Source organism: Pseudophryne corroboree, chromosome 4, assembly GCF_028390025.1.
Source record: "Pseudophryne corroboree isolate aPseCor3 chromosome 4, aPseCor3.hap2, whole genome shotgun sequence".
Classification (NCBI taxonomy): domain Eukaryota; kingdom Metazoa; phylum Chordata; class Amphibia; order Anura; family Myobatrachidae; genus Pseudophryne; species Pseudophryne corroboree.
This window is the reverse complement of record NC_086447.1, coordinates 920,086,865-920,114,387: the sequence shown is the minus strand read 5'-3', so window position 1 is coordinate 920,114,387 and position 27,523 is coordinate 920,086,865. Positions and strand designations below refer to the sequence as shown.

Genomic DNA, 27,523 nt, shown 5'->3' with positions numbered 1-27,523 from the left:
GCGAGCAAGAAGATGAGCCCAGCACGATATCAGCACTCTCACTAGCAGTCACCATACAAGACACTCAGGTGGACACGGCCCAACCAGTAAGATCAGTAGTAAAGGCCCCTAGCGGAGGGATAGGTGAGGTCGTGTCCACAGGTAAGTACGGTACCATACATTATGCAGAGACAATAGCACCTCAGATTGTGGAGTCAACTCAAAATTATGTAATTGAATTAAATCCTGTCAGGGTGATCGCAGTCCCCAATGGGAAGACTGACGCTCAGGGAATCACTCCCATCAGGAACATTGCTATGCATTGTCCCTGGTCCCGGACGGAATTGAGGACAATTATGTCTGAATTTCCCGATCCCAGAAAGGATCTAGTCGCATGCCAGAGGTTTATTAAAGAATTAGGTAACGCCACCGAACCCACAAACAAAGATTGGCGAACAGTGCTACGAGTATGTTTACCTTCCAATATTGACCCCGCAAAATTCATTACTGATTGTAAATTAGACGTAGAAGTACCTCTCACTGAAGAGTACACTCAGGAGAATGTACGACAAATCAATCTGCAATTAGGAGTATATTTCCCATCTGTTGTCAAATGGAATAAAATCTTTTCCATAAGACAAAAAGAAGGTGAAACGGCATCTGAATATTTCCATCGAGCACTGCAGGAAATGGCTAGATACACTGGGATCGAGGACATTAAGGAAAATGTACATCACAGGGAGGTTGCTGTGTCAGTATTAATGGACGGGTTGAAGGAGGCACTGAGAACAAGGGTACAGACCTCTCTACCAAACTGGAGAGGTATCTCGGTGGCTGCATTGAGAGAGTCCGCTGTCGAGCATGATAGGAACATCATTAAGCACAGGGAGGTACAGGGGGAAAGGCTGATGACAGTAAGTATACAGGCTCTTACAGCAAAGCCCCATCAGCCAAAACCCCAGGCCCCTGACTCATGGAGAAAGCCAAGAGTTTGTTATCTGTGTAAAAGGGAAGGGCATTATGCCAGCAATTGTAACAGCACACAAAAATTCAGACCCCCTAGACAAGAACACGAGCAAAGTTATGATACACGTAATTGGGATCAGGGATCACATATGAAAAATTATGAGCCACACGCAGGGGAAACAAGGAGGTATCCACCTAGGAGGGACTGGAAGGCCTCCGAAAATTCTCAGTTACCCCCCTCACATATTGTATCTGCCAGCGCGCTGCGGGAGGGTCACAATATACAATAGGGGTTGGACCACACCTGTAGTCTGCAGCCAGTGAAGTTGATTGCTAGCCTTGGTAGTGAACCTGAGGTCACAGTTGATGTAGCTGGTAGATCATTCCTTGTAGATACAAGGGCGGCCAGGTAAACTCTGTGATTTGTCTTCAAAGTTTCCTCTTCATTTCTTACGTTCACTGACAGGATTATAGTTCAAACGCCACATGCCTATTCGGACTTTCAGATCTCTGCCTAAATCCAGTATATCTCACCAGCATAGGGACACCAGTATCAGTGTGCCTGGTCATGCACAAAGGGTGGAGAATGGGAATACTGGTGAAGGTAGACTGTGCATAGATACCGATATACATGATGGTGTGACAGCCTGATGGTGAACGCAAATCTGACAAATTTTCTTTTTATTATTTCCCCTCTCTTCTCACTCCCCAAAGATCACACAACTGATAATACACAACAGTTAAACAGATTTATGTTCCCTACAGAAAGGTCGCTGACCCGGAGAGAACATTGTATCACTGGAGTGTCTGTTCCGGGAAGGTTAAGAGGCAGCACTGTTGAGACGGCACCTGAACGCGGAGAACAACAAGACCAAGAGGCGGTTGTCGCACCAGTTTTTTTTTTATTATTTTCTCCATCTCCCACTACCCTCCTTCTCTCCTTCCCTTTTCCTCCCCCTTCTTGTTTCCTTTCTCTTCCCTTAATAAGATGGACTTACCCCTAGAGACTGCGTTCCGGGTTTTCCTGCTAACCCTGTTGTTGACCAGAACAGTCTGTTTCGGTGAGAGTCCCAGAGAGGTCGAGAAAGGATCTGGAATGGGTTCTGATGGCGAGGATGGATTTGTAGAATCTTAAGAGCAACACATCACTCGAGCAAAGCCGAGTATCAGAAAACGATCTGGTAGTCAGGGAGCTAGGAGGCACTGTGAAGGGTTATTGGCTGAGGAAAATTGCATTTGTAAGAATTGTGAGAACATAGTTGAGGATGGGTGCATCCAGAGATGTCAGCCCAGCCTTAATATCAACATGGACCGTCATCCATTGAGTGATTACCACTCACTAGTGGGTAAGGTTTTAAACCAAACAGAATGCTGGGTGTGCTCACAAGTACCTCAAGGTCAGAACAAGTCAGGATTAATACCGTACCCTTTAGCAATAGATGAGGTACTCGAATTACGGGGTGGGAGACCGGTGGACAAGAAATTTAATATTTCTAGGCCCCCTAGTTTGAAGCTCCACCAGTATCATGTAGACAGATCCTTATTATGTTTCAACATTTCCAATTACCGAAACCCAGGAAATTGGGAGGTGACATGGAATAACCAGACCATGGCCTTTTCACACAGAGCTGATAGGATACCCATAGACTCTGAACTTGTACGCCAAATAGCCAACAGTGGAAGGTATTTTCGGTATAGGTATACTCGAGGAAGCAAGACCATGTGGGTTGGAGAAGTATCACCATGGTACTGTGCTCATATCATCCAGCCTGATACTTGTACTGAGCAGATGAGAGAACTAGGGATTGGGTTTTTCACTTGGAAAGTTTGTAATATGGTAATGTCATATTCTGTCCCCTATGTTCTCCCAGATGATGCCTATTTCATATGTGGGAGGAAAGCGTATAAGTGGCTTGCCCCGAGCTCAGAAGGATTGTGTTATATTGGAAGAGTGTTGCCAGAGGTCATGACCATAACCCATGATAAGATGAAAGACGTTCACCGCAGTGCTCAGGCTCCTTATACTCATACTCACTATGAACACATCGTTAAGAGACACCTCATGCAAAGAACAGAGCACGTAGCCTCTGATTTGATTCACAAATCCACCGGGATTCAATTCCTTCTCGCATTAGACATCACCCGTACTGCTAGAGGAATTATAAATTATAAGTATATCCATGCGCTAGGTATACAGGAAGGGAGTTACAAGCTTACAAGACGGAACTGATCCAGCACAGGATGGTCCTTAATTATATCACAACCGTGACGGGTGGGTACTGTGTCACTTTGGCAACTCAATATGGTGTGAAGTGCTGTACGTATATTACAAACAGCACTGATGACCCAACCGAGATCATCGATCAAAAGATAGACGATATCTTGCAGTTGAAGTGGGAGTTCTGGAGGAGACACAACCTTACCCTGACTGCTGTGAGTAATGAACTGACCGGCTGGGTCTCATGGTTGAACCCACGCAATTGGTTCTCAGGTTTGGGAGAGTGGGCTCAAAATGTTATTATGAGTATAGGGAAGTTTCTCCTTTGTATCCTGGGAGTCATCATAATTATTTGCTTGATATTTAGGTGTGTTTGAATTCTAACGCGGCGCAAGCACGGCACAAAATTGATGAGTCTAAGGAGCGGGGGCGCTGTTACAGCAGCAGATTTAATTTATGACCCATCCATAGACAGTGTTATGATAAGGATTGCAAATGAATTCCATGGCCTGTTTCTTTCACTCGTTTTTCTTTTGTCTCCCCCTCTGCCCAGATACACCGATCCGGAAAAGACATCGACCATACCCAAGAATGTTTATGAAAATGTTATGTGAATGTATTTTAGATATGTGTCTTATCTTCATCTCTACAACATTCAGTTAATGGCACACATAGTCGACAGGTGATATCCACATATACTAGCACTCACATATGTTCCCCCTCCATGTATCATCAACTAAATGTGCACCCCATTTGTTGGAACAAGAAGCCGAAAAGAGCTCGGTAGTGTTTGTTGGCCCACTTACAGACCCTTAATACGGGATAAGAAGGATTTAATGTATATTTCGCAATACCTCGAAGCTTATTTAGAACATATACGACACGATGATACATGCCCCTCAGACACGGATTCATACATACATGCTTTTTACTATCCCACTAGGTCATACATTTCCTACCTACCTCTCTCTCCCAACTATTCAAACTTTTGTAGATATTGTGTAGATATATTTCTGTTTATTGATTAGTTAGTGGCAGTTATTGATGACTGCCAAAGGGTGGACTGTCGAAGTCAGAAAATATTACAAAACACACATTACATACAAACACCACATAGGTGGCCTCCGTGTGCGTGCGTGTTCGGCTGTGCATGCACATATTCGCAAATTGTGTATGGTCGCTCCCGCGGTCCTGCGCGGTTTGAGCGTGGTATGAGTACTTACAGTGGAGTTTGTACTCTCATGGAAAAGCCACAAAGACATATCATAAATCTAATATATATATTGTATAAATCCCACACTGTCTGCTTTTTCTTCTAAATAGCATGAAGATCAGTCACACATAAATTAAAACTCCCAGAGACTAAAATACAATGGCTTTGAAATTCTATGAAGAAGGCAAACACCTTTGTTTACTAGGTTAGCCGAGTTTCTATTTTAAACAATGAGTACTGGATTGTCATTGTCTCACCTGAAGGCAAAAACAAATGAAGAGACTATACCCAGGAACCGACGCTGTTAGAAAATCAATTAACAATAGCTAACCAAAACACAAAACCAGACAGTTAGAAATCTAAGATATTAACATTCATAGTCAAAACTCATGGAGATGTATGTGTTTGTATACAGGGCCGAAACTAGGGGGGGGCTAGGGGGGCAGGCGACCTGGGCGCCAGATTGGAGGGGGCGCCGAGACCCCCTAACACCCGCCGCGGTACATACTTTTAAACCCCCTTCTCCCGAGTGCCCAGCTCGGGGGGCGGGGTTTCGCGGAATGACGCGATTGCGTCGTGACGTCACGGCGCAAACGCGTCATTCCACGAAACCCCGCCGGAGGAGGGAGAAGGGGGAGCCCGGAGCCGCGCAGACGAGGAGGGAGAGGCGGCTGAAGAGCGGCGAGAACCGCTTCAAATGTAAGTCAGCCCCTCTCCCTTCCTCTCTCTCTCTCTCCCTCCACCACCTGCCGCAATGTGTAATATGGGGACCTGTGCCTGCCGCTATGTGTAAAATGGGGACCTGTGCCTGCCGTTATGTGTAAAATGGGGACCTGTGCCTGCCGCAATGTGTAAAATGGGGACACTTGCCAGCGTACTGTGTAAAATGGGGACCTGTGCCTGCCGCTATGTGTAAAATGGGGACACTTGCCAGCGTACTGTGTAAAATGGGGACCTGTGCCTGCCGCAATGTGTAAAATGGGGACCTGTGCCTGCCGCAATGTGTAAAATGGGGACACTTGCCAGCGTACTGTGTAAAATGGGGACCTGTGCCTGCCGCAATGTGTAAAATGGGGACACTTGCCAGCGTACTGTGTAAAATGGGGACCTGTGCCTGCCGCAATGTGTAAAATGGGGACACTTGCCAGCGTACTGTGTAAAATGGGGACCTGTGCCTGCCGCAATGTGTAAAATGGGGACCTGTGCCTGCCGCAATGTGTAAAATGGGGACCTGTGCCTGCCGCAATGTGTAAAATGGGGACCTGTGCCTGCCGCAATGTGTAAAATGGGGACACTTGCCAGCGTACTGTGTAAAATGGGGACCTGTGCCTGCCGCAATGTGTAAAATGGGGACCTGTGCCTGCCGCAATGTGTAAAATGGGGACCTGTGCCTGCCGCAATGTGTAAAATGGGGACACTTGCCAGCGTACTGTGTAAAATGGGGACCTGTGCCTGCCGCTATGTGTAAAATGGGGACACTTGCCAGCGTACTGTGTAAAATGGGGACCTGTGCCTGCCGCAATGTGTAAAATGGGGACACTTTTTCCTGCCGCAATGTGTAAAATGGGGACACTTTTTCCTGCCGCAATGTGTAAAATGGGGACACCTGTCTGCCGCAATGTGTAAAATGGGGAATGGGGACACTTGCCTGTCGTACTGTGTAAAATGGGGACACTTTTTCCTGGATATGAAATGTATGTTAGAAAAGGCAGTTTCTCAGGTAAAAAAGTTCTGAAAGAGAGATATATATATATATATATATATATATAATATTTTTATTCATTTATTTTTTTTATTTTATTTTATTATTTTTATTTATTTATTGCAAAATATATTTTTTTTGTGGCGGGGGGGGGGGGGGTGTCAAATGACTACCTTGCCCCGGGTGACAAAAATCCTAGTTTCGGCCCTGTTGTATATATATATATATATATAAAATTCCTAACAAATTGTAATAGCAGGAGTATGTGTGTATGTGTGTATGTCTATATATATATATATATATATATATATGTGAGTATATGGATATATGTGGATATATGTATATCTTGAGGATTGAAATAGATAATCATATCATGTGTGGGATCATATTGTTCAGAGTCACGTAAACATTAATCTGGTGGGAATAAGAACATTATTATATATTACCTCATTAAGTTATTAATAATACCAGATTTATGTATGATTAATGTGATGGGTTTAACTGGTCATGGGGCGGGAACTCAGATGCAAACAACAGAAACCACATCTCAAGTCCTAGCCAACGCCCACTTCTTGAGCTGACCAATGGTCCCCAGTGCACAGGATATGTCCCACCCCCGAACCAATGGAAGAAGAGCACACAGTGTCTATTGTATTATGTTTTGATCTACTGTATAAAAAGCCTGCTGCAGCCTGGCCTGACAACAAGACTCTCAACGCAATCAACCTGATAGCGGAGGACCGGGCCGGGTTGCGCAAGCGAATATTCTCACGTATGTACATTGACTGTAGCCATTTACTCTGTTGTATTGTAGTGTATAAATTGTATTGTTATCCCCTTCCAGATATATACGCTGAGGTGTCGGATCCCAGTGTTTAACTACAAATCGGTGTTGTGTCCTCTTTTCCCTGCTAGGGTTTAAAGCGTATTACATTACCTAACTGTATAAGGTTTTAAAGTGTATTAATAAGGTGTGTACGCGCTGTGGGTACTTTGTACCGTCAGCGCTGCATAAGGTTTAAGGTGTAATATCATTGTAGTGCTTTGCTGCATAAGGTTTAAGGTGTTATATCATTGCATTGCATTACTACTAAGGTTTTAAGTATATCTCTGGGTGTGTGCGCGCTGTGTGTACTTTGTACCCCCAGCGCAGCGTTTGTACGCTAAGTCCGTACAAGGTACGGGACTCTGTACGCAAATAGCGTACAAACTACGTAGCGTGTGTATTAAGTCTAGCGGCCGCAGCGGCTCCATGGTAAAAGTGTGTTTAAAGGTATAGCTTTATGGTTTAAGATAATATCGACATTATCATCACGTATATCGTAATCCACATATTCATTATGTCTCAGCATTGCTCACCCATGTGTGCTGCATAAGCTGGAATATTGATCTGTTTCCAGATCCTACACTTTGTGCAATACACATACGGGCCTGGGACCAGTGGTGGAAGTTCCAGAGGCAATGGAGTCGGTCACCGCTGGGCTCCAGCTCTGAAGAGGGCACTTGACCTGACCTTCTCCATTACCTCTGGCAAACTCCAGCCTTGTGTGCAGCGTGAGAGCACTCAAACCACCGCTGCAGTGTATGGCAGCGCTCTCCATCTCAGTGGGAGGAGGAGGCTGAGTTTGCCGGCAGTGTCAGGCAATGCGCCCGCCTCCTCACAGCTCTGCTTGCTCATCTCCCACCAGCTCTCTTCCCACTCTCCCCCCCCCCCCCCAGAGACGGTTGGTTCTAAATCGGAGTGGGAGAAGGGACCTTCTGACGTCATTAGGGGAGGAGACACTTCACCAGGGGGAGGTGCTACGGCCGAACAGGGTACCCGAAAAGTACCCACGCGGTTTCGCTTCGCTCGCCACGCTTCGGGCTTGGTGGCTCGCTTCGCTCGCCACCGGGTTACTAAAGGTAATAGTTGGTGGCGTGTATAGTAGAGGAACTAGCCCGCTGGCCTAGCCCCTCCCCCTTGTGTTGTGGCTCCTCCCCCTGACATAAAAGGTCCCTTCGGCCACTTGAATCTAGCATCTGCCCTCACAAACTCAGCTCGTAGTTGGGTAGCATAAAACGCTTTCTTGATACCAAAAGCGGAAGTCGCGTCACATTCAGGGCCACACTAACTAGGTGCCATGCAGCCTACTCATATTGTAGAATTGATCAGTTTCAGCCACGATACCGGATCAGCCGCGATACCGGAAGTACCTGCGGTGGAACACCCTCCAAATACCAGAAGTCACATCCAGGTCCCACTAACTAGGTCCTGTGTTGCCAGTGTCAGAAAATCCCTCTCCTATAGGTGTGGAGCAGCAGTAGTGGCTGTAGTGTTAGGGACACGGGCTGTGTGTGTGTCTATATGGAGTTGTGTGTGTATAAATATATATGGGGCTATGTGTGTGTGTGCTTATGGGGCTGTGTACGTATATGGGGCTGTGTGTGTGTGCACGTATGGGTCCTGTTTGTGCACATATTTGGGGCAGTGTGTATGTATAAATGGGGCCGTGTGTGTGTGTGTATATATATATATATATATATCTATCTATCTATACAGTGGGGATTGAAAGTTTGGGCACCCCAGGCAAAAATTCATTTTAATGTGCAAAAAGAAGCCAAGGAAAGATGGAAAAAGCTCCAAAAGGCATCAAATTACAGATTAGACATTCTTATAACATGTCAAAAAAAGTTTGATTTTATTTCCATCATTTACACTATCAAAAGAACAGAAAACAAAAAATGGCGTCTGCAAAAGTGTGGCCCGCTTGCAGAGTTAATACCTTGTACTGCCCCCTTTGGCAAGTATCACAGCTTGTAAACGCTTTTTGTAGCCAGCCAAGAGTCTTTCAATTCTTGTTTGAGGTATCTTCACCCATTATTCCTTACAAAAGTTTTCCAGTTCTTTGAGATTCCTGGGCTGTCTGTGACACACTGCTCTTTTAAGGTCTATCCATAGATTTTCAATTATGTTGAGGTCAGGAGATTGTGAAGGCCATGGCAAAACCTTCAGTTTACGCCTCTTGATGTAATCCACCGTGGATTTTGAGGTGTGTTTAGGATCATTATCCATTTGTAGAAGCCAGGCTCTCTTTAACTTCAGCTTTTTCACAGATGGCATCAAGTTAGCATCAAAAATTTGCTGGAATCTTATTGAATCCATTTTTCCTTCTACTCGTGAAATGTTCCCTGTGCCACTGGCTGCAATTTAACCCCAAAGCATGATTGATCCACCCCCATATCTTAACAGTTGGACAGAGGTTCTTTTCATTAAATTCTGTGCCCTTCCTTCTACAAACGTACCTTTGCTCATTCCGGCCAAAAAGTTCTATTTTAACCTCATCGGTCCACAGAACTTTATTCCAAAATGCATCAGGCTTGTCTATATGTTCATTTGCAAACTTCAAAAGCTGATTTTTGTGGTGAGGAAGTAGATGAGGTTTTCTTCTGATGACTCTTCCATGAAGACCATATTTGTACAAGTATCTCTTTATAGTGGATTAGTGTACCACAACTCCAGTGTCTGCCAGATCTTCCTGGAGGGATCGTGCAGTCAAACGTGGATTTTGACTTGCTTTTCTCACAATCCTGCGAGCTGTTCTGTCTGGTATTTTTCTTGGTCTTCCAGATCTTGCTTTAACTTCCACTGTTCCTGATGACTGCCATTTCTTAATTACATTCCGAACAGAGGATATGGGCATCTGATAACGCTTTGCTATCTTCTTATAGCCTTCTCCTGCTTTGTGAGCGTCAACTATTCTCAGTTTCAGTGTTCTACACAACTGCTTAGAGGAACCCATGGTGCTGATTGTTGGAGCAAGGTCAGATGAGTCTGGGCTTTTAAAATCTTTGAGATTGACATCACCTGGTCTTTCCAGACGATGATTGAGAACAATCCATGACACTGCCAGGTCTCAGCTGTCCAAAGGGGGCAGTACAAGGTATTAACTCTGCAGGGTGGCCAAACTTTTGCAGACGCCATTTTTTGTTTTCTGTTCTTTTGATAGTGTAAATGATGGAAATAAAATCAAACTTTTTTTGACATGTAATAAGAATGTCTAATCTGTAATTTGATGCCTTTTGGAGATTTTTCCATCTTTCCTTGCCTTCTTTTTGCACATTAAAATAAATTTTTGCCTGGGGTGCCCAAACTTTTGATCCCCACTGTACATATGGCTGTGAGTGTGTATAATATATGGCTGTGTGTGTGCACACATGAGTATGGTAGTGTCTGTGTATATGTGGCTCTGTGTGTGTCTGTGTGTGTGTGTGTGTGTGTGTGTGTGTGTGTGTGTGTGTGTGTGTGTGTGTGTGTGTGTGTGTTCTCTAACGTCCTAGTGGATGCTGGGGACTCCGTAAGGACCATGGGAATAGACGGGCTCCGCAGGAGACATGGGCACTGAAAGAATTTGTATTCTGGTGTGCTCTGGCTCCTCCCTCTATGTCCCTCCTCCAGACCTCAGTTTGAATCTGTGCCCGGACGAGCTGGGTGCTACTTAGTGAGCTCTCCTGAGCTTGCTATAAGAAAGTATTTTGTTAGGTTTTTTTATTTTCAGAGAGATCTGCTGGCAACAGACTCTCTGCTACGTGGGATTGAGGGGAGAGAAGCAGCCCCACTCTCTGCAGATAGGTCCTGCTTCTTAGGCTACTGGACACCATTAGCTCCAGAGGGATCGTACACAGGATCTCACTCTTTGTCGTCCAATCCCGGAGCCGCGCCGCGGTCCCCCTCGTAGAGCCGGAAGACGGAAGCCGGGTGAAAGAAGCAAGAAGACTTCGAAATCGGCGGCAGAAAACTCCAGTCTTCACTGAGGTAGCGCACAGCACTGCAGCTGTGCGCCATTGCTCCCACACTACACCCACATACTCCGGTCACTGTAGGGTGCAGGGCGCAGGGGGGGCGCCCTGGGCAGCAATTAAGACCTCTTGGCAAAAAGTGGACATATATACAGTTGGGCACTGTATATATGTATGAGCCCCCGCCATAATAATATACAAAAACGCGGGACAGAAGCCCGCCGCTGAGGGGGCGGGGCTTCTTCCTCAGCACTCACCAGCGCCATTTTTTCTCCACAGCTCCGCTGAGAGGAAGCTCCCCAGGCTCTCCCCTGCAGATACACGGTAGAAGAGGGTGAAAAAGAAAGGGGGGGCACATAATTAGGCGCAAAAATCATTATTACAGCGGCTACTGGGTTAACACTAAGTTACTGTGTGATTCCTGGGTTATATAGCGCTGGGGTGTGTGCTGGCATACTCTCTCTCTGTCTCTCCAAAGAGCCTTGTGGGGGAACTGTCTTCAAAAAGAACATCCCCTGTGTGTGTGGTGTGTCGGTACGCTTGTGTCGAAATGTTTGACGAGGAAGGCTATGTGGAAACAGAGCGGGAGCAAATGAATGTGGTGTCTCCGCCGACGGCGCCGACACCTGATTGGATGGATATGTGGAAGGTTTTAAATGATAATGTTAATTCCTTACATAAAAGGTTAGACAAAGCAGAAGCCTCAGGACAGTCAGGGTCTCAACCTGTGCCTGATACTATGTCGCAGAGGCCGTCAGGGTCTCAGAAGCGCCCACTATCCCAAATTGTTGACACAGATACCGACATGGATTCTGACTCCAGTGTCGATTACGATGATGCAAAGTTACAGCTTAAATTGGCTAAAGCCATCCGTTATATGATTATAGCAATGAAGGATGTGTTGCACATCACAGAGGAAACCCCAGTCCCTGACAAGAGGGTTCATATGTACGGGGAAATAAAGGCAAGAGGTGACCTTTCCCCCTTCACATGAGCTAAACGAGTTATGTGAAAAGGCTTGGGAATCTCCAGATAAAAAACTGCAGATTTCCAAACGGATGCTTATGGCGTATCCTTTCCCGCCAACAGACAGGTTACGCTGGGAATCCGTCCCTAGGGTGGACAAAGCTTTAACACGCTTATCCAAGAGGGTAGCCTTGCCGTCTCAGGATACGGCCACCCTCAAAGATGCTGCGGATAGAAAGCAGGAGGGTACACTGAAATCCATTTATACACATTCAGGTACCTTACTGAGGCTAGCGATCGCGTCGGCCTGGGTATGTAGTGCTGTAGCAGCATGGACTGACACCTTGTCTGAGGAAATTGATACCTTAGACAAGGATACTATAGTACTGACACTGGGGCATATAAAAGACGCTGTCCTATATATGAGAGATGCTCAAAGAGACATTAGCCTACTGGGCTCTAGAATAAATGCAATGTCGATTTCTGCCAGAAGGGTCCTGTGGACTCGGCAATGGACAGGTGATGCCGACTCAAAAAGGCACATGGAGGTTTTACCTTACAAGGGTGAGTAATTGTTTGGGGAGGGTCTCTCGGACCTGGTCTCCACAGCTACTGCTGGAAAGTCAAATTTTTTGCCATATGTTTCCTCATAACCTAAGAAAGCACCGTATTACCAAATGCAGTCCTTTCGATCACAAAGAGGCAAGAAAGTCCGAGGTGCGTCCTTTCTTGCCAGGGGCAGGGGCAGAGGAAGAAAACTGCACAACGCAGCTAGTTCCCAAGAACAGAAGTCCTCCCCGGCTTCCACAATATCCACCGCATGACGCTGGGGCTCCACAGGCGGAGCTAGGCCCGGTGGGGGCGCGTCTCCGAAACTTCAGCCACAAGTGGGTTCAATCCCAGTTGGATCCCTGGGCAATAGAAATTGTGTCTCAGGGATACAAGCTGAAACTCGAAGAGATGCCCCCTCACCGTTACCTCAAATCGGCCCTGCCAGCTTCCCCTTTAGAGAGGGAAATAGTGTTAACTGCAATTCACAAATTGTATCTTCAACAGGTGGTGGTCAAGGTTCCCCTCCTTCAACAAGGAAAGGGTTATTATTCAACCATGTTTGTAGTACCGAAACCGGACGGTTCGGTCAGACCCATATTGAATTTAAAATCCCTGAACATATACCTGAAAGGGTTCAAGTTCAAGATGGAATCGCTCAGAGCGGTCATTGCAAGCCTGGAATAGGGGGATTTTATGGTGTCTCTGGACATAAAGGATGCATACCTTCATGTCCCCATTTATCCACCTCATCAGGCGTACCTCAGATTTGTGGTACAGTATTGTCATTACCAATTTCAGACGTTGCCGTTTGGTCTCTCCACGGCACCGAGAATATTTACCAAGGTGATGGCAGAAATGATGGTACTCCTGCGGAAGCAAGGGGTCACAATTATCCCATGCTTGGACGATCTCATAAAAGCGAGGTCAAGAGAGCAGTTACTGATCAGCGTAGCACGCTCTCTGGAAGTGTTAGGACAGCACGGCTGGATTCTAAATATTCCAAAGTCGCAGTTGATTCCTACGACTCGTCTGCCTTTCCTGGGCATGATTCTGGACACAGACCAGAGGAAGGTTTATCTCCCGATGGAGAAGGCTCAGGAACTCATGGCACTGGTCAGAGACCTGATAAAACCGAAAAAGGTGTCGATGCATCACTGCACACGAGTCCTGGGAAAGATGGTGGCATCATACGAGGCCATTCCCTTCAGCAGGTTCCATGCGAGGACCTTTCAATGGGATCTCCTGGACAAATGGTCCAGATCACATCTTCAGATGCATCGGTTAATCACCCTATCCCCCAGGGCCAGGGTGTCTCTCCTGTGGTGGCTGCAGAGTGCTCACCTCCTAGAGGGCCGCAGATTCGGCATTCAGGACTGGGTTCTGGTGACCACGGATGCAAGCCTCCGGGGGTGGGGGGCAGTCACACAGGGAAGAAATTTCCAAGGCCTGTGGTCAAGTCAGGAGACTTGCCTTCACATCAACATCCTGGAACTAAGGGCCATATACAACGCCCTACGTCAAGCGGAGTCCCTACTTCGCGACCAACCGGTTCTGATTCAGTCAGACAACATAACCGCAGTGGCTCATGTAAACCGCCAAGGCGGCACAAGGAGCAGAGTGGCGATGGCGGTAGCCACCAGGATTCTTCGCTGGGCGGAGAATCACGTAAGCGCACTGTCAGCAGTGTTCATCCCGGGAGTGGACAACAGGGAAGCAGACTTCCTCAGCAGACACAACCTACACCCGGGAGAGTGGGGACTTCATCAAGAAGTTTACAAGATTTACACACAGATTACAAGTCGGTGGGAACTACCACAGATAGACATGATGGCGTCACGCCTCAACAAAAAGCTACAGAGCTATTGCGCCAGGTCAAGGGATCCTCAGGCGGTAGCTGTAGACGCCCCTAGTGACACCGTGGGTGTTCCAGTCGGTCTATGTATTTCCTCCTCTTCCTCTCATACCCAAGGTACTGAGGATAATAAGAAAAAGAGGAGTAAGAACAATTCTCATTGTTCCAGATTGGCCACGAAGGACTTGGTATCCAGATCTGCAAGAATTGCTCACAGAGGATCCGTGGCCTCTTCCTCTAAGACAGGACCTGTTGCAGCAGGGACCCTGTCTCTTCCAAGACTTACCGAGGCTGCGTTTGACGGCATGGCGGTTGAACGCCGGATCCTAGCAGAAAAGGGTATTCCGGAGGAGGTCATTCCTACGCTGATAAAGGCTAGGAAGGACATACCAGCTAAACATTATCGCCGGATATGGCGAAAATATGTTTCTTGGTGTGAGGCCAGCAATGCTCCTACAGAGGAGTTTCAGCTGGGCCGTTTCCTTCACTTCCTTCAGTCAGGAGTGGATTTGGGCCTGAAGTTAGGCTCAATTAAGGTCCAGATTTCGGCCCTTTCCATTTTCTTTCAAAAGCAGTTGGCTTCTCTGCCAGAAGTTCAGACGTTTGTGAAAGGAGTGCTGCATATTCAGCCTCCTTTTGTGCCTCCAGTGGCACCTTGGGATCTTAACGTGGTGTTAAGTTTCCTGAAATCACACTGGTTTGAACCACTTAAAACAGTGGAGTTGAAATATCTCACGTGGAAGGTGGTCATGCTATTAGCCTTGGCTTCGGCTAAGCGCGTGTCAGAATTAGCGGCTTTGTCTCATAAAAGCCCCTATCTGGTTTTCCATATGGACAGAGCGGAATTGAGGACACGTCCACAATTTCTGCCAAAAGTGGTCTTATCCTTTCATATGAACCAACCTATTGTAATGCCTGTGGCTACTCGTGACTTGGAAGATTCCGAGTTACTAGATGTAGTCAGGGCTTTGAAAATTTATGTAGCCAGGACGGCTAAAGTCAGGAAAACGGAGTCACTGTTTATCCTGTATGCATCTAACAAGCTTGGTGCTCCTGCTTCAAAGCAGACTATTGCTCGCTGGATCTGTAACACGATTCAGCAGGCTCATTCTGTGGCTGGATTGCCGCAGCCAAAATCAGTGAAAGCCCATTCCACAAGGAAGGTGGGCTGTTCTTGGGCGGCTGCCCGAGGGGTCTCGGCATTACAACTTTGCCGAGCTGCTACTTGGTCAGGTTCAAACACGTTTGCAAGGTTCTACAAGTTTGATACCCTGGCTGATGAGGACCTATCATTTGCTCAATCGGTGCTGCAGAGTCATCCACACTCTCCCGCCCGTTTGGGAGCTTTGGTATAATCCCCATGGTCCTTACGGAGTCCCCAGCATCCACTAGGACGTTAGAGAAAATAAGATTTTACTTACCAGTAAATCTATTTCTCGTAGTCCGTAGTGGATGCTGGGCGCCCGTCCCAAGTGCGGACTTCTTCTTCAATGCTTGTATATAGTTATTGCTTAAATAAGGGTTATGTTATAGTTGCATCAGAGTTTATCTGATGCTCTGTGATTGTTTATACTGTTAACTGGGTAAGTTTATCACAAGTTATACGGTGTGATTGGTGTGGCTGGTATGAGTCTTACCCTGGTTCCCAAAATCCTTTCCTTGTACTGTCAGCTCTTCCGGGCACAGTTTCTTTAACTGAGGTCTGGAGGAGGGACATAGAGGGAGGAGCCAGAGCACACCAGAATCCAAATTCTTTCTTAAAGTGCCCATGTCTCCTGCGGAGCCCGTCTGTTCCCATGGTCCTTACGGAGTCCCCAGCATCCACTACGGACTACGAGAAATAGATTTACCGGTAAGTAAAAATCTTAATTTGTGTGTGTGTGCGCGCGCACATACGAGGCCGTGGGGGGTACACCATTGTCTAATTCGCCTCCGGGCGTCTGGTTTAAACTTATGCTCCTCCCTGGGACTGTCCCACTATGGAACAGATAGTAACAGTTACTATGACATGACGGCTCACTGCTGGGAGGCCTATGTCCGATTACTTGTGATTTGTATTCTCCGCGCTGCCCCCAGATCTCATTATCCCCTGCTGGATATATTAAGTGGTTTGATATGGCAGCCGCTCAATTGCTACAATAAATATCTTCAGACCTGAGATTGCAGAAGGTAGTGATAATGTATCATTGCGAATGGGAAGCTCGATAATTACCAGATAAAATACTATATTACTGTATGCAACACTTGTTACTGTTGTTTAATAGAGAAGCTCTCGGAAGCTTGAGATCTGCGGGTCTGTGGGGTCAGGAGATTGCTGGAGATTGATGGGTAATGCTGCAGGTGTAGTGTATTAGATGCACGAGCCTGGATATACGGTGGGCCAGTATTACAGTCAGGGTTTATGTGTTATTACAGATCCAGGGATAAATGTCGATTGTTTCAGCCCTTTCATGCGTTTATCAATGATTTTGATTTTAACCAGAACCTATTTAAAGTAAAAGTACATTCTTTTATTCCCACTGGGCACATCCTGAAAACAGTACTTTTAGGGGGTAATTCAGACCTGATCGTAGCAGCAAATTTGTTAGCAGTTGGGCAAAACCATGTGCAGTGCAGGTGGGGCAGATGTAACATGTGCAGAGAGAGTTAGATTTGGGTGGGTTATATTGTTTCTGTGCAGGGTAAATACTGGCTGCTATATTCTTACACTGCAATTTAGATTTCAGTTTGAGCACACCCCACCTAAATCTAACTCTCTCTGCACATGTTACATCTGCCTCCCCTGTAGTGCACATGGTTTTGCCCAACTGCTAACAAATTTGCTGCTACGGTCAACTCTGAATTAGGGCCCTCATTCCGAGTTGTTCGCTTGCAAGCGGATTTTAGCAGATTTGCTCATGCTAAGCCGCCGCCTACTGGGAGTGAATCTTAGCATCTTAAAATTGCGAACGATGTATCCGCAATATTGCGATTACACACCTCGTAGCAGTTTCTGAGTAGCTCCAGACTTACTCTGCATCTGCGATCAGTTCAGTGCTTGTCGTTCCTGGTTTGACGTCACAAACACACCCAGCGTTCGCCCAGACACTCCTCCGTTTCTCCGGCCACTCCTGCGTTTTTTCCGGAAACGGTAGCGTTTTTTCCCACACGCCCATAAAACGGCCTGTTTCCGCCCAGTAACACCCATTTCCTGTCAATCACATTACGATCGCCAGAACGATGAAAATGCCGTGAGTAAAATTCCTAACTGCATAGCAAATTTACTTGGCGCAGTCGCAGTGCGGACATTACGCATGCGCATTAAGCGGAAAATCGCTGCGATGCGAAGATTTTTACCGAGCGAACAACTCGGAATGAGGGCCAAGGCCCTTTGTGTTGAAACAACCTTTGTTCTGCTTGTTTTAGTGCTCAAAGGCCTAATTCAGAGTTGATCGCAGCAGCAAATTTGTTAGCAGTTGGGCAAAACCATGTGCACTGCAGGGGGGGCAGATATAACATGTGCAGAAAGAGTTAGCTTTGGGTGGGTTATTTTGTTTCTGTGCAGGGTAAATACTGGCTGCTTTATTGTTACACTGCAAATTAGATTGCAGATTGAACACACCCCACCCAAATGTAACTCTCTCTGCACATGTTATATCTGCCCCACCTGCAGTTCACATGGTTTTGCCCAACTGCTAACAAAATTCCTGCTGCGATCAACTTGGAATTACCCCCTAAGTTCCATAAATATCTGAGACCGTGCGTCTCAATCTGCGGCTATGGGGTGTCATTCCGAGGTGATCGTAGCTGTGCTTTTGCATTTCAAGAGTAACTCCCGGCCAGCTCAGCTCCTGCGGCTGGCCGGGAGAACCTCCACGCCTGCATTGGCCGGACCGCGCCCCCTAAACGGCGACTTAACGCCGCCGTCCAGCCACCTCCTGTCCAGCGACCGCCTCTGCCTGTCAGTCAGGCAGAGGCGATCGCTACACTACAACGGCCTTCAGCCGCCCAGCATGCCTCGATCCGACCCGATATCTGCGCTGCAATAAACTGCAGCGAGCGATGGGGTCGGAATGACCCCCATGGTACTAATTCATGATTGTATGCACTTCCCTACGCATGCTGCTAATGTTTAGGCTGCCGCCCAGGAAAGAAGGTAGACACCCACCGGAGCCGTTGCAAACACAATCGCAACTGTGCACAAATGTGCAGACTATAGGCCTAATTCAGGTTGGATCGCAGAGTGCAGAGTGCGATCCAATCGGAATTTTTGAGCAAAAGATGCAGGCGCATGCTCGGCGCCCGTCCTGCGCATGCGCCCACATTTTCTGCGGGGGGGCCGCAGAAAATGCGATCGCCTCTGCCTGTCAATCAGGAAGAGGGGGGGGGGGGGGGGGGGAGGCGGGCAACTCTCTGTTTCCAGGGAGGAGACGGTGCTTTGTGGGGATGGAGTCGGATGAACAGGGGACGCGAACGCAGCGTGTGACATCACGCAGCCACCGTGATCGGGAAGATCGCAGCGGGTCTCCTGCGGGCGCAGCAGGAGGCTTCCTCTATTTCTGCTAACAAGCAGATATTTCTGCTTGTTGAAGGGGGGGGAGGGCCTCCGGTCAGCATGCTGGGCGGCCTTGCGCCCAGCGATGGACGGCCCCCAGCATGCGCTCCAAAGGATAGCAATTTCTTCTAATTAGTGATTCAGACCTAATCGCACGCAGGCGGTTTTTTGCAGTGCTGCTATCAGGTAGTCGCCATCTACAGGGGGAGGGGATAAACGCTGTGCAGGGGTGCGATCGCTTGTGCAGAGAGATGCACAAACAAAAGTCTCTGCACAGCTCAGGACTCAGCCACTGCGATGATCCGGCCTGGAGCTGACGTCAGGAACCCTCCCTTGAAACGGCTGGCCACTCCTGCGTTTCGCCCGGACACTCCTTAAAAACGGTCAGTTGATACCCACAGACTGTCAATCTTGCGATCGCCGGTGCGATCGCTTTCTTCGTTAGATCCATCGCTGTCTGGTGATACCCATTGCCGGCGGCCGACGAGCATACACATGCGCGGTTCAGACCCGATCGCACCGCTGCAAAAAAAGCTAGCCTGCGATCGGGTCTGAATGACCCTCTATATACAATAATGAGGAACATTGACTGCTGGGTAGCCCTATAGCCATGCAGACTGGTCACGGCAGTAGCGACGCAGTGGTTACATTTTTTTACATACATGATCGCAGCTGACGTCATATGTATTCCTCAAAAACAGCCATGACACGCCTGCCCCCACTCCCCGTTACCTCCCCCAAATAGTCCCGCCCTGTAATCACGATAAAAATCTCAGTGCGAGCGCGATTGCAAATAACACCTTGGCGCATGCGGACTGTGATCGCAGCAAATGCGCAGTCTCCCGATAATCGCACAGTTGCGTGAACATCGGCCATTGCGTGCAAACATAAATTAGGCCCTCTGTGCAGATGCACCATGGGTCACATGCGTTATGTGACTTTTTAGCGACTTAGACGCACGCGCAGTTGAAAACCATCGGCCATTTGCGTGAATATTGTCATTGCGTCTGGCTCAGAATCAGGCCCATTGGCAGGGACGCTCGTGCGACTGCGTAATCCTGTCTGATTGTACATCGCCACACAGTATGTTGGTGCTATATATTAATGACACCCAAAACGTGGGTCACTGCTGTCATCAAGAATGTTGGCTTGAATCAATGTAGGTTGGGGTGGATCCCTGTAGGTATTGGTCACCGTCAGTCAGAGTCAGCCAATAGAATGATTGGAGTATAAATGTGAATAGGAAGAAGAACAGTACGTGGAGCTCCAGCAGTGAGAGGTATACACGTGCCTGGAAATACATCTAGACCAACCTAAGTGGTCGTCTAGGGCGCAAGGATTGAGGAGACAATGGCATCTAAATACTGAGTGACATGTTGGTCATGTAGGGGGAGATGTGTCAAACCTTTGAGGGAGATAAAGTGGAGAAGTTGCCCTTAGCAACCAGTCAGGCTCGGTATCCAAACAAGTTTTTTTTTTTCTTCAACTTTTTTATACTTTACCATCCACATGGACTAAGGTTGGGAATAGTAACCTGTGCCGGGCACTAGACCCGTGGGATGAATGCTAAGCCTGATTAGGAAGGGGGTGCTGCTGGTCCCACAGGAGGTTGTATTCCTTATAGTTAGGAAACGCGCTGATACCCCAGACCAGGGTGATGCGCTACATGGGAACTACAGAAAGAGCATCAGATCCCCCAATATGAATACACTGTAACAACATCTCAGAGAGTGATAAAAAGGAATGTATAGTGTGTATAGTGTGCGTATAGTGTGTGTATAGTGTGCGTATAGTGTGCGTATAGTGTCCGTATAGGGGCCCTCATTCCGAGTTGTTCGCTCTGTATTTTTCATCGCATCGCAATGAAAATCCGCTTAGTACGCATGCGCAATGTTCGCACTGCGACTGCGCCAAGTAACTTTGCTATGTAGAAAGTATTTTTACTCACGGCTTTTTCATCGCTCCGGCGAACGTAATGTGATTGACAGGAAATGGGTGTTACTGGGCGGAAACACGGCGTTTCAGGGGCGTGTGGCTGAAAACGCTACCGTTTCCGGAAAAAACGCAGGAGTGGCTGGAGAAACGGTGGGAGTGCCTGGGCGAACGCTGGGTGTGTTTGTGACGTCAACCAGGAACGACAAGCACTGAACTGATCGCACAGGCAGAGTAAGTCTGGAGCTACTCTGAAACTGCTAAGTAGTTAGTAATCGCAATATTGCGAATACATCGGTCGCAATTTTAAGAAGCTAAGATTCACTCCCAGTAGGCGGCGGCTTAGCGTGTGTAACTCTGCTAAATTCGCCTTGCGACCGATCAACTCGGAATGAGGGCCAGTGTGCGTATAGTGTGCGTATAGTGTGTGTATAGTGTGTGTATAGTGTGCGTATAGTGTGTGTGCGTATAGTGTGTGTATAGTGTGCGTATAGTGTGTGTATAGTGTGCGTATAGTGTGCGTATAGTGTGTGTATAGTGTGTGTATAGTGTGCGTATAGTGTGTGTGCGTATAGTGTGTGTATAGTGTGCGTATAGTGTGTGTATAGTGTGCGTATAGTGTGCGTATAGTGTGTGTATAGTGTGTGTATAGTGTGCGTATAGTGTGCGTATAGTGTGCGTATAGTGTGTGTATAGTGTGCGTATAGTGTGTGTGCGTATAGTGTGTGTATAGTGTGCGTATAGTGTGTGTATAGTGTGCGTATAGTGTGCGTATAGTGCGTGTATAGTGTGTGTATAGTGTGCGTATAGTGTGCGTATAGTGTGTGTATAGTGTGCGTATAGTGTGTGTATAGTGTGCCTATAGTGTGCGTATAGTGTGCGTATAGTGTGTGTATAGTGTGCGTATAGTGTGCGTATAGTGTGTGTATAGTGTGCGTATAGTGTGCGATTAGTGTGTGTGCGTATAGTGTGCGTATAGTGTGCGTATAGTGTGTGTATAGTGTGCGTATAGTGTGCGATTAGTGTGTGTGCGTATAGTGTGTGTATAGTGTGCGTATAGTGTGTGTATAGTGTGCGTATAGTGTGTATAGTGTGCGTATAGTGTGCGTATAGTGTGCGTATAGTGTGCGTATAGTGTGCGTATAGTGTGCGTATACTGTGCGTATAGTGTGCTTATAGTGTGCGTATAGTGTGCATATAGTGTGCGTATAGTGTGTGTATAGTGTGCGTATAGTGTGCGTATAGTGTGTGTATAGTGTGTGTATAGTGTGTGTAGTCACTCTTTGTTGTTCTTTCACAGAGGGAGCGACTGAGAAACATTGAGCGGATTTGTTTCCTCCTCCGCAAGGTGGGTCCATTGCTATTCCCTGTCCCCAGCATCTATTTATTTATCTGTCTGTCTATCTATCTATCTATCTATCTATCTACCTACCTATCTATCTGTCTATTTCATATCTATCTGTCTATCTCATTATCTATCTATCTATCCCATATCTATCTATCTCATATCTACATATCTATCCCATTATCTATCTCATATCTATCTATCTATCTATCTATCTCTCTGTCTATTTCATATCTATCTATCTATCTCATTATCTATCTCTCTGTCTATCTATCTATCTATCTATCTATCTCATATCTATCTATCTATCTATCTATCTATCTATCTACTATATCTATATACTCTATCTATCTATCTATCTCATATCTACCTATCAATCTCATTATCTATCGAATATCTATCTATCTATCTCATTATCTATTTATCTATCTATCTATCTCATATCTACCTATCAATCTCATTATCTATCGAATATATATCTATCACATTATCTATCTATCTATCTCATTATCTATCTCATATCTATCTATCTATCTATCTGTCTATTTCATTTCATATCTATCTATCTATCTATCTATCTCATATCTATCTATCTATCTATCTATCTATCTCATATCTATCTCATATCTACCTATCAATCTCATTATCTATCGAATATCTATCTATCTCATTATCTATCTATCTATCTCATTATCTATCTCATATCTATCTATCTATCTATCTATCTGTCTATTTCATTTCATATCTATCTATCTCATTATCTATCTATCTCATTATCTATCTCATATCTATCTATCTGTCTATTTCATTTCATATATATCTATCTATCTACCTCATTATCTATCTCATATCTATCTATCTATCTATCTATCTCATATCTACCTATCTATCTCATTATCTATCGAATATCTATCTATCTATCTATCTCATTATCTATCTATCTATCTATCTATCTCATATCTATCTAGCTATCTATCTATCTATCTATCTATCTCATTATCTATCTATCTATCTATCTATCTCATATCTATCTAGCTATCTGTCTATTTCATATCTATCTATCTATCTATCTATCTATCTATCTATCTATCTATCTATCTATCGCTATTTATCTCATATCTACCTATCTGTCTCATTATCTATCGAATATCTATCTATCTCATTATCTATCTATCTATCTATCTATCTATCTCATATCTATCTATCTTTCTGTCTATTTCATTTCATATCTATCTATCTATCTATCTATCTCATATCTATCTCTCTATCTCATTATCTATCTCATATCTATCTATCTAGCTATTTATCTCATATCTACCTATCTATCTCATTATCTATCTATCGCATATCTATCTGTCTATTTCATTTCATATCTATCTATCTATCTTTCTATCTATCTCATTATCTTTCTCATATCTATCTATCTCTATCTATCTATATCTATCTACTATATCTATATACTCTATGTATCTATCTATCTATCTATCTATCTCATTATCTATCTATCTATCTATCTCATATCTATCTATCTATCTATCTATCTATCTATCTATCTATCTATCTATCTATCTATCTATCTACTATATCTATCTATCTATCTGTCTATCTATCTCATATCTATCTCATTATCTATCTATCTATCTACCTACCTATCTGTCTATTTCATATCTATCTGTCTATCTCATTATCTATCTATCCCATATCTATCTATCTCATATCTACATATCTATCCCATTATCTATCTCATATCTATCTATCTATCTATCTATCTATCTCTCTGTCTATTTCATATCTATCTATCTATCTCATTATCTATCTCTCTGTCTATCTATCTATCTATCTATCTCATATCTATCTATCTATCTATCTATCTATCTATCTATCTATCTATCTATCTATCTACTATATCTCTATACTCTATCTATCTATCTATCTCATATCTACCTATCAATCTCATTATCTATCGAATATCTATCTATCTATCTCATTATCTATTTATCTATCTATCTATCTATCTATCTATCTCATATCTACCTATCAATCTCATTATCTATCGAATATATATCTATCACATTATCTATCTATCTATCTCATTATCTATCTCATATCTATCTATCTATCTATCTATCTATCTGTCTATTTCATTTCATATCTATCTATCTATCTATCTATCTCATATCTATCTATCTATCTATCTATCTATCTATCTCATATCTACCTATCAATCTCATTATCTATCGAATATCTATCTATCTCATTATCTATCTATCTATCTCATTATCTATCTCATATCTATCTATCTATCTATCTATCTATCTATCTATCTATCTGTCTATTTCATTTCATATCTATCTATCTCATTATCTATCTATCTCATTATCTATCTCATATCTATCTATCTGTCTATTTCATTTCATATATATCTATCTATCTACCTCATTATCTATCTCATATCTATCTATCTATCTATCTATCTATCTATCTCATATCTACCTATCTATCTCATTATCTATCGAATATCTATCTATCTATCTATCTATCTATCTCATTATCTATCTATCTATCTATCTATCTATCTCATATCTATCTAGCTATCTATCTATCTATCTATCTCATTATCTATCTATCTATCTATCTATCTATCTATCTATCTATCTATCTATCTCATATCTATCTAGCTATCTGTCTATTTCATATCTATCTATCTATCTATCTATCTATCTATCTATAGCTATTTATCTCATATCTACCTATCTATCTCATTATCTATCGAATATCTATCTATCTCATTATCTATCTATCTATCTATCTATCTCATATCTATCTATCTTTCTGTCTATTTCATTTCATATCTATCTATCTATCTATCTCATATCTATCTCTCTATCTCATTATCTATCTCATATCTATCTATCTAGCTATTTATCTCATATCTACCTATCTATCTCATTATCTATCTATCGCATATCTATCTATCTGTCTATTTCATTTCATATCTATCTATCTATCTTTCTATCTATCTCATTATCTTTCTCATATCTATCTATCTCTATCTATCTATATCTATCTACTATATCTATATACTCTATCTATCTATCTATCTATCTATCTATCTCATTATCTATCTATCTATCTATCTATCTATCTATCTCATATCTATCTATCTATCTATCTACTATATCTATCTATCTGTCTATCTATCTCATATCTATCTCATTATCTATCTATCTATCTATCTATCTCATATCTATATATCTCATATCTATCTATCTATCTATCTATCTATCTATCTATCTATCTATCTATCTATCTATCTATCTATCTATCTATCTACTATATCTATCTATCTGTCTATCTATCTCATATCTATCTCATTATCTATCTATCAATCTATCTATCTCATATCTATATATTTCATATCTATCTATCTATCTATCTATCTATCTATCTATCTATCTATCTATCTGTCTATCTCATTATCTATCTATTTATCTCATTATCTATTTATCTTTCTCATTATCTATCTATCTATCTATCTATCTATCTATCTATCTCATATCTACCTATCAATCAATCTCATTATCTATCGAATATCTATCTATCTCATTATCTTTCTATCTATCTATCTATCTATCTATCTGTCTATTTCATTTCATATCTATCTATCTCATTATCTATCTCATATCTATCTATCTGTCTATTTCATTTCATATATATCTATCTATCTACCTCATTATCTATCTCATTATCTATCTATCTATCTATCTATCTATCTATCTATCTATCTATCTATCTATCTCATATCTACCTATCTATCTCATTATCTATCGAATATCTATCTATCTATCTATCTATCTCATTATCTATCTATCTATCTCATATCTATCTATCTATCTATCTATCTATCTATCTATCTATCTATCTATCTATCTATCTATCGCTATCTATCTCATATCTACCTATCTGTCTCATTATCTATCGAATATCTATCTATCTATCTATCTATCTCATATCTATCTATCTATCTCATTATCTATCGAATATCTATCTATCTAGCTATCTATCTATCTCATATCTACCTATCTATCTCATTATCTATCGAATATCTATCTATCTATCTATCTCATTGTCTATCTATCTATCTATCTATCTATCTCATATCTATCTAGCTATCTGTCTATTTCATATCTATCTATCTATCTATCTATCTATCTATCTATCTATCTATCTATCTATCTATCTATCTCTATCTATCTCATATCTACCTATCTATCTCATTATCTATCGAATATCTATCTATCTATCTCATTATCTATCTATCTCATATCTATCTATCTGTCTATTTCATATCTATCTATCTATCTATCTATCTGTCTATCTCATTATCTATCTATTTATCTCATTATCTATTTATCTTTCTCATTATCTATCTATCTATCTATCTATCTATCTATCTATCTATCTCATATCTACCTATCAATCAATCTCATTATCTATCGAATATCTATCTTTCTCATTATCTATCTTTCTATCTATCTATCTATCTATCTATCTATATATATATCTATCTATCTATCTATCTGTCTATTTCATTTCATATCTATCTCATTATCTATCTATCTATCTATCTCATTATCTATCTCATATCTATCTATCTGTCTATTTCATTTCATATATATCTATCTATCTACCTCATTATCTATCTCATTATCTATCTATCTATCTATCTCATATCTACCTATCTATCTCATTATCTATCGAATATCTATCTATCTATCTATCTATCTCATTATCTATCTATCTATCTATCTATCTATCTATCTATCTCATATCTATCTAGCTATCTGTCTATTTCATATCTATCTATCTATCTATCTATCTATCTATCTATCTCTATCTATCTCATATCTACCTATCTATCTCATTATCTATCTATCTATCTATCTCATATCTATCTAGCTATCTGTCTATTTCATATCTATCTATCTATCTATCTATCTATCTATCTATCTATCTATCTATCTATCTCTATCTATCTCATATCTACCTATCTATCTCATTATCTATCTCATTATCTGTCTATCTCATATCTATCTATCTGTCTATTTCATATCTATCTATCTATCTATCTATCTATCTATCTATCTATCTATCTATCTGTCTATCTCATTATCTATCTATTTATCTCATTATCTATTTATCTTTCTCATTATCTATCTATCTATCTATCTATCTATCTCATATCTACCTATCAATCAATCTCATTATCTATCGAATATCTATCTATCTCATTATCTATCTTTCTTTCTATCTATCTATCTATCTATCTATCTATCTGTCTATTTCATTTCATATCTATCTATCTCATTATCTATCTATCTATCTCATTATCTATCTCATATCTATCTATCTGTCTATTTCATTTCATATATATCTATCTATCTACCTCATTATCTATCTCATTATCTATCTATCTATCTATCTATCT

General features: G+C 43.1%; 1 protein-coding gene across 1 annotated transcript in view; it reads left to right on the top strand.

Moving 5' to 3' along the window:
• Positions 1-27,523, top strand: part of CNIH3 (cornichon family AMPA receptor auxiliary protein 3) — a 278,222-nt gene that overhangs the window by 199,493 nt on the left and 51,206 nt on the right. The window contains exon 3 of the mRNA XM_063919852.1: positions 21,991-22,038. Coding sequence (XP_063775922.1) covers positions 21,991-22,038 — 48 coding nt within the window. The remainder of the gene's footprint in view (positions 1-21,990; positions 22,039-27,523) is intronic.